This window comes from Stegodyphus dumicola, chromosome 3, assembly GCF_044657685.1.
Source record: "Stegodyphus dumicola isolate Sdum_Otavi_A_Nest chromosome 3, ASM4465768v1".
Classification (NCBI taxonomy): domain Eukaryota; kingdom Metazoa; phylum Arthropoda; class Arachnida; order Araneae; family Eresidae; genus Stegodyphus; species Stegodyphus dumicola.
Window position 1 is genome coordinate 78628785 of NC_140770.1, and position 12877 is coordinate 78641661.

The 12877-nt window shown below is 31.4% G+C and overlaps 1 protein-coding gene across 2 annotated transcripts in view; it reads right to left on the bottom strand.

Moving 5' to 3' along the window:
• The window catches only part of LOC118182814 (uncharacterized), a 263465-nt gene that overhangs the window by 8423 nt on the left and 242165 nt on the right, over positions 1–12877 (bottom strand). For both annotated transcript variants that reach the window (XM_085813015.1, XM_085813016.1), the window contains 2 exons: positions 7243–7385; positions 1322–1454 (listed from right to left, as the gene is read on the bottom strand). In XM_085813015.1, coding sequence (XP_085669141.1) covers positions 1322–1454; positions 7243–7385 — 276 coding nt within the window. The remainder of the gene's footprint in view (positions 1–1321; positions 1455–7242; positions 7386–12877) is intronic.

Genomic DNA, 12877 nt, shown 5'->3' on the forward strand with positions numbered 1-12877 from the left:
TTTCTGAAATAATTTACTGAAAAGAATATGTTATAACTGGTTACAGTCGAAAACGTCGCGGAGAAAACAACGCAAGGCGAAAACGTCGTGGCACAAAACATTGTGGGAGGGAAAAAAAAAGCAAAGAACAAAAAAAAAAAAAAAAAAAAAAAAAAACATCGCAGTTCTAAGACATCGTGGTACAAAATATCGTCATCGAAAATAAAGCTGTTCAAAAACTTCGCAGTTTAAAAACATCGTCGTCGAAAATATCGTGGTAAAAAGTTAAGTACCTGCAAATCATCGCATGACGATAACATCGCAGGCATGCGTTTTTCAGGCTTTAATATTTGTAAATGGATATTCTCATAATGATATGTGAGCGCAAGGATGGAAAGATAATTTTTGCTTTCATATTTTTATTAACTAATAAAAAACAAAACAAGAAATTTAAAGAAAAAAGAAATAATTTTCGCTGTAAGAGTATCAGATTGACAAAAGTGAAGAAAATAATTTCATAATTAACTCAGCACTTTTTTTATAGATAAGGGCAAGCAGTTACTTATCTTCCTTTTTCTAATCTTTTTTAGCTTGTACATTTTATAAAAACTTACCAGTAAATTTTTATAAACAAATAATTTATTAATGACATTTGTTAGTTAACTATGTCAGTTTAAAATTGTATTAAGTGCTATAAGTTGCATTAGTTTCCATTTTACATTTTAAGCAAATATTTATTAGTTAATAAAAATATGAAAGTAAAAATTATCCTTCTTTCCATCTTGCGCTCACAAATCATTATGCGAATATTCCATTTACAAATATTAAAGCCTCAAAAACGCACGTCTGCGATGTTATCGTCATGCGATGATTTGTAGGTATTTTACTTTTTACCACGACGTTTTCGACGATGTTTTTAAACTGCTTTATTTTCGATGAAGATATTTTGTACCATGATGTTTTAGAACTGCGATGTTTTCTCTTTGCTTTATTTTCTCCCACGATGTTTTGTTCCACGTCGTTTTCGCCTTGCGCTGTTTTCTCCGCGACGTTTTCGTCCGCGATGTTTTCGGCGGACACCGCTATAGTTATGCTAATAACTGACCACTAATGCGTACAATAATTATTTAAGAGAAAAAAACTCTATTCATAAATTATCCTTATTAACTTTTAATTTTAGTAAATTATGTAGAGTAATAGAATGGTAGACAGCATTAATTTATTAAAATTTCTTTTAATTGCAGTTAAGTGAAAAATTTGTCATATTGTTGCTTGCATGCCTAGTATTTATTTTAAAGAAATTTATTAACGAAATAATTTGCGAGAAAAAAATTCAACTTACATGAGATATTTTTCTGGAAGACATCAATGAGTTGCCTATTGAAATGAATTGATTTCTCCAACTTTTTCTGCATCAGGAAATTTAAGCGTATATATTCAGCCAGATCCAGTAGTATAGATTCAGAGTTTTCAATCTGAAAGATAAATATTATAATTTCAATTTAACAAAAAATGTTTCCAGTTTTCGTTAAGACTTTTCTTTGATTATATATTTGTGGAGTTTTTTTTTTTTTTTTGGAGGGGGGGGGGGAGCTTTTTGCCGGGATTTGAACATTAGCCCTTCCGATCACGAAGGCACACGGAAAGGAGGGAGAAAATATATATTTACTAAAAAAAAATATGCATATAAGAAATATGCCCTTTCTTTGATATTTTTCCTCGCTGAAGGCTCTAAGACACAGTCCTAAATATTATACATATCAGGATATCCCTTTTAGAAAACTACAAGCAATGTTGGGAAACAAAAATTTAGGCGTCCTTCCGTTCTATTGAAGTTACGAAACTTACGGCTGAGGATCACATAAATTATCAAACGCAATCAGTATTCCTTCGTAATTTCTGTTTTTTCTAAATAATAATAAATTCGATTGATATAAATTTGCTAAAAGAAAAGTAACCTGAAGAATTTAAGTCTGTCATTTTAAAGTTTTATACAGTGGGACTGAATATATTATTATATAATATCTTTTAAGTTAAGTTATATCCTGTTTTCATTTCTTTAATCTATAATATATAGCGTAATAATAAATGATCACTTTGAAATGATATTCAAAAATTTATATAAATGTTCATACTAGATAAACAGGGGAAGAATTTCACAAGTGAAACTGAGTGCACAATTTATGAGAAGCATTTTCAGTGACTTCTTCAGCTGTACTTAAATGAAAGAAATTATTAGAAATAGAAAGAGAGATCACCGATTTCGAGAACTTACTAGTAACTCACGATCACATTCTGTATAAAAGATGTTGTTATTTCAGTTTCTTTTCATTTGAAATATTTAATACAAGTAAAAAGAGAAGTTTTTAATTTGTAATATATTTTTCGTATATTAAATTCTGAATAATGGATCAGTGGATCACTACTTATTTCTTTTAAGCGATACTGGAAAGCTAAAATTTGATTTTCAGAGCTGATGATATGTCAAATAATAATTCGGGCAAACATTCTTTAGTTCTAAAATTACTTCAAGGCAAATTACAAAAGGGCTGTGTCACAAAATTTATTATATCAAAAGTGATAAAGAACTTTAAATTCGCAAAGCCGGTAAAGGCGTTCTATAACGCTAAGTAATCTAAGGAAATCATTTAAATAAGTTTATACATAGATTTATATATATATGGGACATTTTAGCGATCAAAACTAGTTAACGGATGAAACTTGATGTAAAATAAAGCTTTCATCATATTATCAGCTTCAGGCTACACATCCATTGATGCCTATTAACTTCGAATTTACTAAATGGCTTCAGTCGTGAAGTCAGATAGTTAAGCAGCAGCTGGAATTAACAATGCGCTAGTTGTTAATCGATTTTGACGTCTGGAATGGGCTTTTACCCCAAGAGAATGCTAATTGTTTGCAGCTTCTAGATTCCCTGCCGTTTCAATCCTGGATGCCACCTAAATGCAATACCCTGTTTCAAAGCAGTTAGGTAATCGAAGCATATATTCTCCAGCTATAATAAATTAAATTACGTATAAAATCACTTTATCTCCATAAATTGAATTAACTAGAAAGTTAGTACTAGTTGTATATCTCAATGTATTAACTCGCAAAAACAGGAGGGAATTTCAAAGGGTTTCCCAGATATCGCTATGTAAAATTCTTTATTAGCCCAAAATAAATTAGTTTTATTAGTTTCGAAATGGGATTTTGCTTAGGTTCACTCTAAACGGCGTATCACTTTTTTAATTGTGGTCACCAAATATATTACCCTGTGTTATTTTTAGAGAAATTAAATAGTAAAGAATCTGCATGTATTTATGTTTCTCGCACTGTAAGAAGGCCCACCAGCGGCCGAGTGGTAAAGACGCTGAACACTGGTAGTTCGGTCTGAGGTTCGAATCCCGCGAACGGGTTGGCTGCATGGGCGTTTTCGTGGTTTTCCCCATGTGTAACGTGTATACGAGCCAGTTTCCCTTAGAAAGTCCTCCACGAAAGGCATCCCTCCCTTTAGGCAGATAGCCCTCGTGTGCTTTGCCATAATTAAATACACCACCACACCACACCACACCACCGCACTGTAAGAAAACGACGGAACCTAGTGCCATCAAATTTTGAATAATGTAGTCTTCCACCCTAATATACGCGCCTGGAAGCCCGAATTTTGAATTTCGAATTTTATATTTCATATTTTATAAATATTTAATGAATTTTCGATTAACAGACTCAACGCTTTGAAAGCGAGTAGTGGCAACACTGTACGGAACGAAACAATTTTATCTCCAGCGCGAGACTGTCTATCGGAAATTCTGAAGATATGCTGTTTTATATGAATTTTATGTGACTTAAAGGTGAAGATGATATGAATTTTATGTGAACATGGTATTTAATAAAATTAACACACACAAGTTTAATAATAAAAAGACAAAAAAAAAAAAAAAAAAAAATATATACTGCAAGCCATCTTACGAAAAAAAGTAGAAAATATATGCCAACACTTAACACTGGAATTCTAAACATATGCTGCTATGCTATTTTTAAAATTTTTGTAAATTTCATGTTGAATTCTATATGACGTTAAGTGCGAAGAAAATTATGCGTAATCATAAAGCTAGAAAGACAAAAAGAAATAGGTTAGCAGGGTGAGTGCAACAGCAGACTGGGAGCTCAGCGAGAGTTTAAGAAACCTTATTCAAATCCTTTTGGTCGATTGTTAAAATCTTAAATCTTTCAGATTTTTACATACTTATTTTTTTATTAAATAGTTTAGGTTTCTTACAACATTTTAAAAAGCTTGTTTACAATAGCAGGTGAATGAACTTTCCATTTCAAAAATTTCCACTATATTTATGGAAAATGAGCTAGCAACAATCTTCACACCGAAGCTTTTATTTGATATTTATTAAAAACTCTTTAAACCTCTTTCTAAAAATATCTGATATGGACACCACATGACTTCCTTGTACGGCCTATTAAATTATGCACATTTTTTGCTGCCTCCATTTAAACTTATTTCCTCGAATTCCATCGAAGACATATTTCTCATTCAATCAATTCAGTTCTTAATTCGTGAGAAGGCAAAAATACCTTTAAATCTCAAGACATCTTCGTTAAATATCTTAAAATACAGAAAAACGTAACATCAAATACAGTTAAAATAATTTTTGCAATTAAAATTACAGTTTTTACTGAAAAGAAACAATTCGGGCAGCGAGCAGGAAGAGAAAATTTTCGGTGCACAATATTCAAAGTTAACTTTTGGCTCACAGGGTAAACGGACACTAAAGTTATTCACTATTCTACTAAATTTTGATTCGCGCAGTTGGAGTATACCCTTTAAAATGTAAACAAATGGCGGCATCTTCAGGCCTAGCGCCACTTAAACTTTTAAATTGTTGATAATTCTACAACTGTTCTGCATGCAGATAAACCAAAGGTATAAAAATCTTAGTTGGAACATAAGAGCAACATAATTCAATCACATTTAAAGCAAAACATGCACAATTTACCAACATGTATCAGATTAAAAAAACTGAGCTCACCGAGGCGGGTAACAGACTATATATATATATATATATATATATATATATATATATGTTAAAGTTTATGGCGAAGTTTTTTCAGTTAATTTATAAAAATTGTTTCGTATACAGTTTCAATTGTCTGTTTCGGCAAAACGCGATATGGAGTTAGCTGGATTCGAAAATCATTAAAATTATTTCCCCTGAAGAGCCTTAATGAGATTCGAATTGGGCTAATCTACTATTTACCGCTTTGTTTTTGTATTTTTGTTTAAGTCTTTTGTCGCTCTTTAATTCTAATGTTTAAAATATGCCTTACTTTGATCAGCACATTGCTTACAATTAGTATTGAATTTTATTTGTAAATATTCAAGTGTTTATATTGTTTATTTAATCTTTTTTACACATTTCATTGCACTTTAATTTGCCTTTGTTAATATTTTCACGGAACCACAGTATCTAAGCAACTTTTCAGCGTACGAACTAGGAATTTTCTTAACTTTTTTGTAAATTTTACAGCTCAGTGCGCAAAGTTTTTGACCATATACGTCTTTTATAGTTTGTTCTCTTTTCTATGTAACAAATATGTAATAAATTCTTTTGCTGTAATAGATTCTGTAGTAGAACGCAGGTGGTTGTATCCACAATGAACAGCTAGAATTTTGATGTCGTAGAATGCTGAACCGCCGATCCAAAAGGAATAAGAAATTTGGCAGTCAAGGTATGTTTAATTTAACTTTTATTTCAGTAAACATGTTGTGGCCAAAAACAAGTTGGCACATTAACTGTGGCTATTTGAAAAAGTTTGCATTTTTTATAACTTTGTAGCAAGAAAGCAGCAGCAGACAGACAACAGTCCAGCTAAGCCAAAGCGTTGAAAGCAAGTGCGTTATGTTCAGGGAGAAATCTTAATTCAGACTGAGTTAGTTTTGGTTCTCAATGCATTTTGATTGGATGGTTAATATTGCTGTAAAATTACTATTGGCTGTATGAGTTTTAGTTTCATTTACATCATCAGAATTATATAAGAGTCATATGACAGATTTTTCTCGAAATGACGCAGTGCAAACAGAGGTTACTATTTTTAGAATTCAGAAGGGAAAAATCTAACGTTCTATGACTGCTCTTTTTTGAGTTATTCGAGATACATACATACGTACGTACAGATATATCAAAAATGCCTCTTCTAAAGTCATTTTATAAATAGCTTTCGGCTCTCCAGTATTTTGAGTGCACCCTGCCGCGCAGACACTGTACATTTACAAGCATACATGTCTTCTCAGTAATTTGAATCCAGCTCCATTGATATGGCAAGCAGATATAAATATAATAACATATTTTACATTAAGGAGAATTCATTATATGCTAAAAAAATAATAATAGCGCTAAAAAACCACAGCTCCTTTTTATATGGGGACCTTTAGTATGCTAATGAACAGAATGTAGACTTGGTCTAAAAAAATTATGTAAAAAAAGTTGGTAGTTGATCTACAACAAAGTTGATCAAAGAATTCAGTTTAAGATAGTTTCAGATCATGATCTGTGACATTTATACTACGGTGAGACTTCGTTCAATATAGCAACATAAATTATTAAAGGCTCGGCATATAAATTATCGGACAAAGATTACATTCTCTCGATATGGAACTAACAACATGTAGGAACTAACGGCAATTTTATACTCTAATTCGGGAACCTGCAGAGGTGGAGGTGAAAGAAAAAAATGCTCTAAGAGATGAAGATTTAAGAGATGAAATTATAAAACAATGAGTACGTGTTTAAAATTATTTCTGCAAGTGTTTTTTGTAAAATTCTTGAATATTTGTAGAATGTTCACGTTGAGCAGGCAACTCTGAGTACCTAAAGTTCACAAGAAAGATAAGATTTGTTGTCTTTCTACAAAATAGTTTAGTTTATTTAATTATTAGAAAGCACTCTAGGGCTATCTATTTAGGAGAGGTATACCCTCATGGAGGGATTTCTAAAGGAAACTGACTTGTATACGCGGCTGGCTGCACGGGCGTTTTCGTGGTTTTCCCCATGTGTAACGTGTATACGAGCCAGTTTCCCTTAGAAAGTCCTCCACGAAGGCATCCCTCCCTTTAGGCAGATAGCCCTCTTGTGCTTTGCCATAACTGAATAATCCAATCCAATCCTTAATAACAGTAAATATATACAAAATTATTTTATATTCTCTAATTAATTTTGAACTTAAAATTATTAAATTTATGTTTCTTACTTTTCCTTCGGTGGCTAGAATAGCGACCATTTGGCTTCGAACATCGCATAAATTGTTGATTTCGTCTGTTAAATGATAATTAGCTTCTTCGAACATGCGTAGATAGTTCTTCAGCTTTTCCAACCACCTCTTGACTTTATTTGCTAGCAAAAGAAATGCAAAGGCAAATGTTACTAAAAGGGCGAAGCTAATAAATTTCATACATTTTAGGCGGGGGGGGGATAAAAACTAAGTCAGGGGTTGTTAAAATACATTTCCCGTCTATCAAAATTGCGTAATTGAAATTTTTTGTAATTCGTTTAAAATAGTTAGAATGAAAAAAATTGAAAAGAAACCCCGAGTCAAGAAAAAAATCAGACTATCTTCCAACTGGCACAGAAGACAAAATGTTGAAAAAACAGTGAATAGTAAATGGAAGAAAACTAATTAATGATTCATTATCGATAAGCCTTTTTAAAACTGAAGTTTGAGTAACGAACGTTAGAACTTTTTAGAAATTAGAAACTAATTTTAAAAGAAAATTTGATGTATCTAAGTGATACTCATATCAACAACAACAACAACAAAAAAAAAAAAAAAAAAAACTGATGTTGTTTGCGCATGATCTCCCGCCAGCTCCATATTTTAAACAGCAAAGGAGCCTTAACCCGTTCAGTGCCGCTCTTGAGTTAACTCGATAAGCCCGAGTTAAAACGCGGCACTGAACAGGTTAAGAAAAATATCACTTATAGTTGAGCGCTTGCTCAAAAAAAAAAAGTTCTGATAAATAAAAGGGTTTGTAATACGAAAATTGGGATTACATTTTTATTTACTACAATTTGGCAGTACGTAAAAACTAGTTTTCTAAATTTATATCAATCAACATAATCAAATGTTCACCTCTTTATTTGTTTTTACTGAAAATTGCATTTTATTGAGCAGCTGAATAGCATAGAATATAAATGGTTTCTATTTAAAGACAATTAAATGTTTAATATTAAAAGAACTATGAAACAAATACCATTATTTAATTTTCTTCTACGTAATTTCCCACGTATCAACAAATCTAAATTTATTTTAATCTGCACGTGTATTCCGCGATACTTAGGTATTAGTAAACAATGTTATTAAATTACAGCGGAATAGTCATTACCGTGCGTTCCGGGATTAGTAAGAAGTAAAGCAACAGGTATTTTCAAATTCACTATTTGCTCTTGTACCTCGTCATTATCAACAATGCAAAAGTGCACTATTGATTTGCATTTTTTCTTAACATGTCTGCATTAGAAATTTGAATCTGTGCAAATGGAACGCCGTTTTAAAAATCATTCTACGGCTTGATACAAATAAATATCATGTCTAGGTATAATGGAAATGTGTGCTGTATTATTTTAGTTTAAACTCTTATTAAAGTGATTGATTCTATACTTTTTAGGAAAATCTATTAAGAGTTCCAAGTAAGATGCCACTTTCGGTTTATCATATATAACCAAAATTTAATATATTGTTCTTCTCATGATTGTATGTGCATCGTATATGCATGGAAGTGTTTTAAATGCTAAATTTGAGAAGTTTTGGATTATATCATAACATAGGTTTTCAGGAAAATCTATTCAAGCAAAATAATACTTTCAGTTTATCAGCTTCAGCCAAAATTTAATGTGGTGTTCCCGTTGATTTAAAAGTCTCAAATATTAAACTAAAAAATTCTAGATTATATTTTAATACAGTTTTCCAAGAAAAATATTATTGTCTTCATGTAAAATATCACTTCCATTTGTCCAATTTTGTATGAAATCTAAACAACTATTTACATAAATGCAAAAAATTTAAAAACGGAAAGCAGAAATTTTTGGAAGTTTGATATGAATGATCGTGGACGAAAAAACATTACACACAGACAGGCAGACATGAGTGTAAAAATAGTAAAAAAGTGTTGTAGGGACCCTAATTCGTGTTCATTCATTGAAAACTAAAATTAAAACTAAAATCAGCAGATTCTTGGGCCGAAAATGTTACTTCCGTTATTTATATAAGTTCTAGGAATCGAGCTCTAGTTGAATTCCTATAACTTATAAGCAACGTTGTCGACCAGACACTAGTCTTGGCATATTTATGCAGCTTGTTCCGTGAAATATTGTGTAGTCCAAGTCAGTTGCTTGACTGATGCAGATGCATTTTGTGGCACAGTTTTTTGCAACATGAAAGATGCGAAAAGTAGTCACTTTCTTTTTCCGTTAAGAGGGTGTGAAAACTTCAGAAATTATTCCAAGGTCTGCGAGAAGTATTTTGTTTCCACATATGAAAAAACTTTATGGGGTGGGGTGGGGTCCAATTTGAGAGTTCAACTGTTCATAAATAGGTGGATTGAGGCGACACCGAAAACGATTTTTGAGGACAATTAAAAAAGTTAATTTTTCGTTGGGGTAAATGTATTCAATCGAATGGGGATTATGTTGAAAAACATGCCTTGTCATATTGATGAAAATTGGCGGAACAAAAAAAAAATATATCTAAATTTCTAGAACATTCGAAACATCCCTCGTGTGTAGGTTGGCGAGAAATAAAAAGAGAGTACTTTTTTCCATTAAAAAAATAAGTGTGGCATAAATAAATTTAGCAATCTGTTGCAGTTGTATTTTAAAAGGAAGAAAGGAAATGGGTATTTTATCAGATACAAAACATAAGTTATCTCAAGGAACATACCACCAAGGCCATTACAAGCATAACTCAAGCTCTGTTTGTGTTCTTCAGCAGCGGGAGACAGGCATCAAAATCAGTCTTCAAAACAATGGTAGTGATGTGCAGCATATTATACAAATAAAAAAAATTCACAAAAAAAGTTTATATTTTCTCTGTATGGAAACTTATTGTACATCCTCTCTGTACACATACATACATACACTAATGGGATACCCTGTATAACTATATCTCTCTCTATAGACATATATACTAATGGACACCCTGTAAATTTATGTATATATATATATATATAAACACACACACAAACACATACACATACGTTCTCACAAATGGAACTAAAGATAATTGTACCATCTTTAAATTTTTACGAGTGGTAAAAGGTATTCATTAGTGAAAACTGAGCTCAGCCATTGTCTTAAATTTTACTTATTCTTCTTAAAAAATTGCACAGAGGTTTATTTTTTTAAAAATATTTACTTAAGAAAAAAGGACTTGCATACAAAAATAAATCATAATTAATTAATTCTCTGTGAAGCATTTACTGTTCTGCAATGGAAAAGATAATTATGCAGGAATTGCACTCATTGTTAAAATGAATAATATTTGTTTGGAAATATAACAATTAATAATACTGAATATTCTAATCAGACGAGCACCTTTTGTAAGTGCCAGAAAGATCATACAGATCTTTTTTCTCGCGAACAAAATTTTAGTTGTCTAATAAAAGTCTGCTATGATTTAATTTTTATCATCTAAAAAGTTTTCTTAATATATTTTTTAAAACAACGTAAGAAAGCATAATTTATAGAAGAGAGATAAGCAGTTGATAATACCTAAAAGAAATTTCCATATTCTCCTAAGAATTTATAATCCATCTCAGCATGAGAAGCAGTATTAAAAAATATAAATGTCATCTTTTTTTTGTAATGTATAGGCAAATGAACTTTTATTAATAAGCATATAAACTACAGAAACTGATAAACAGCTTGACTGAAGAATGTAATTATACGATAAAAAGTAATACTTTTTATTCGCTAACTACAGTTTCTTAACTTAACGAAACATTTTCTCATCCTAACTCCCGATGGGCATAATTAATATTTCATATCATGACTTCACCTTTTGATTCTCTCCGAAATATTCTTTATAAATATTCTGCATCATTAGAAACTACCCTTAGCCCTTTTTGCCCCTTTATTTAATTAACACATTGATTTTCCGCATTTATTTTGACTACTGCTGCTTTTCTACATAAAATGAGTTACTGGCATCGCGGTAAATGTCTAATACTATTTGGCGAAGAGATTTTGGGTTGGCGTAAAAAAAAATATGCACGTTAGAAAATTTCTTTAAACATTGCTTGGAAATTCTGAATTTAAGGCATGTAGCCTTATCATTTATTACTTCTTTTGGGTTTTATTCTTTTCATGGCCATTATATAACAGAATTTAAACTTGGATTTATTTGTTTACCTTAAATAAGATAGCTCTTTTTCTATTTTTTTTTTTTCAATTGATTCATAAACATTCTGGTCGAATTCAAATACTGATTTCTTCTACTGTAACAGTTCGAATTATCAAGAATGGGATATTCGAATTCCCGAATTCTACGAATCTCCAAGAAGGTTCGAAACTTGAATCTCCGTTTTTCCCTGTCATTCGAATTTTCGAATCCTAACCTGAGAACTTTTTTTTTCCCCTGATGGCAGATTGGGAACAATTACAAATGTAACCTAGTCCATTAATTTATACAAGGCCGGATGTGGTGGTCTCTTTATTATGGATGCACTTAATAGGTGGGCCACCAGCGCCTTTCCTATGAAGGGACGGACAGTTATAAGCATTCCTTCTCCGGGATTCGAACGCAGGCCCTTCGGTATCTCAGTCAGCTTCCCTGATCACTATACCGACTAGGCGGCGATTGTCTGAAACTTGTCAAACATTTTAACTCATGACTTTGTAAAAATTAGTTTTATTTATATAAAATAGAAATATTCCTTAAAAAGAGAACACTATTTTTGTAATTTCAGTGAGCCTGAATCAGAAGTGCATCACCGAATGTTAGGCCCTGATTACCACATTCTTATTTTTATGGAGAAAATTTAATGTTCCATGGCTAGTATCTACCTGTGTTAACTCTTTGAATAGTGTTTTTCCTTTAAAGGTTTTTTGCTTTAACCTTGGACCGCAGGAAATTGAAACTTTCTTTTATCGCATTAAAATAATGAACAATAATACTGTAAGAGAATTTTCATTTGCTGTTATTTCAAAACATAATTCATATCAACTAAAGTACTTTAATAAAATTTTTAATTTATGTCTCTTCCTTTAGTTTAAAATATATAATGTTATAGCAATTTTAATTCATTCCCATTTTATTATAAAAATTTAACATTTCGGATTCCTTTCTAACTGTTCTTTAAGTAAAATTAAAATAACTGTATTCCTTTTTTGTTGCATGAAATTAAGTGAATCACTTTTAAAACATATTTAATATTCATATGAAAAAGAAGTGATCTTAATTGGACTTAAGACTGATGGCAGTCACAGCTTACTACAACTGATAGCCTTTAATTTTATTAATGTTGACTTTAGTATTATCTAACAATGAAAAGCTTGAATATGTTATTAAAGAAATTAATGGTCCAAGATCTTATGATTGAGAATTAGTAAGATATCCCAAGGAAACGCCAGAAAAAAGTGGCCAGATAATTGGATTGAGATGCATGGTCTTGTCAAATTTATCAGGAAAAATTTCATTCTAATGTATTTGCCTTACATCTTTTAGTACATGGTGCCTTTTAAGTTGACTTCTAAAGCAAATTATATTCAAGAAGCCAAGAACAGCACGTATTTTATTGTTGAAACAATGACGTTTTATATTTCACTACATTGGTGCTGTGTTCATCACTAGACAGTTTCCGGATAACCTCTAAGGTAACAGATGTCAGGTC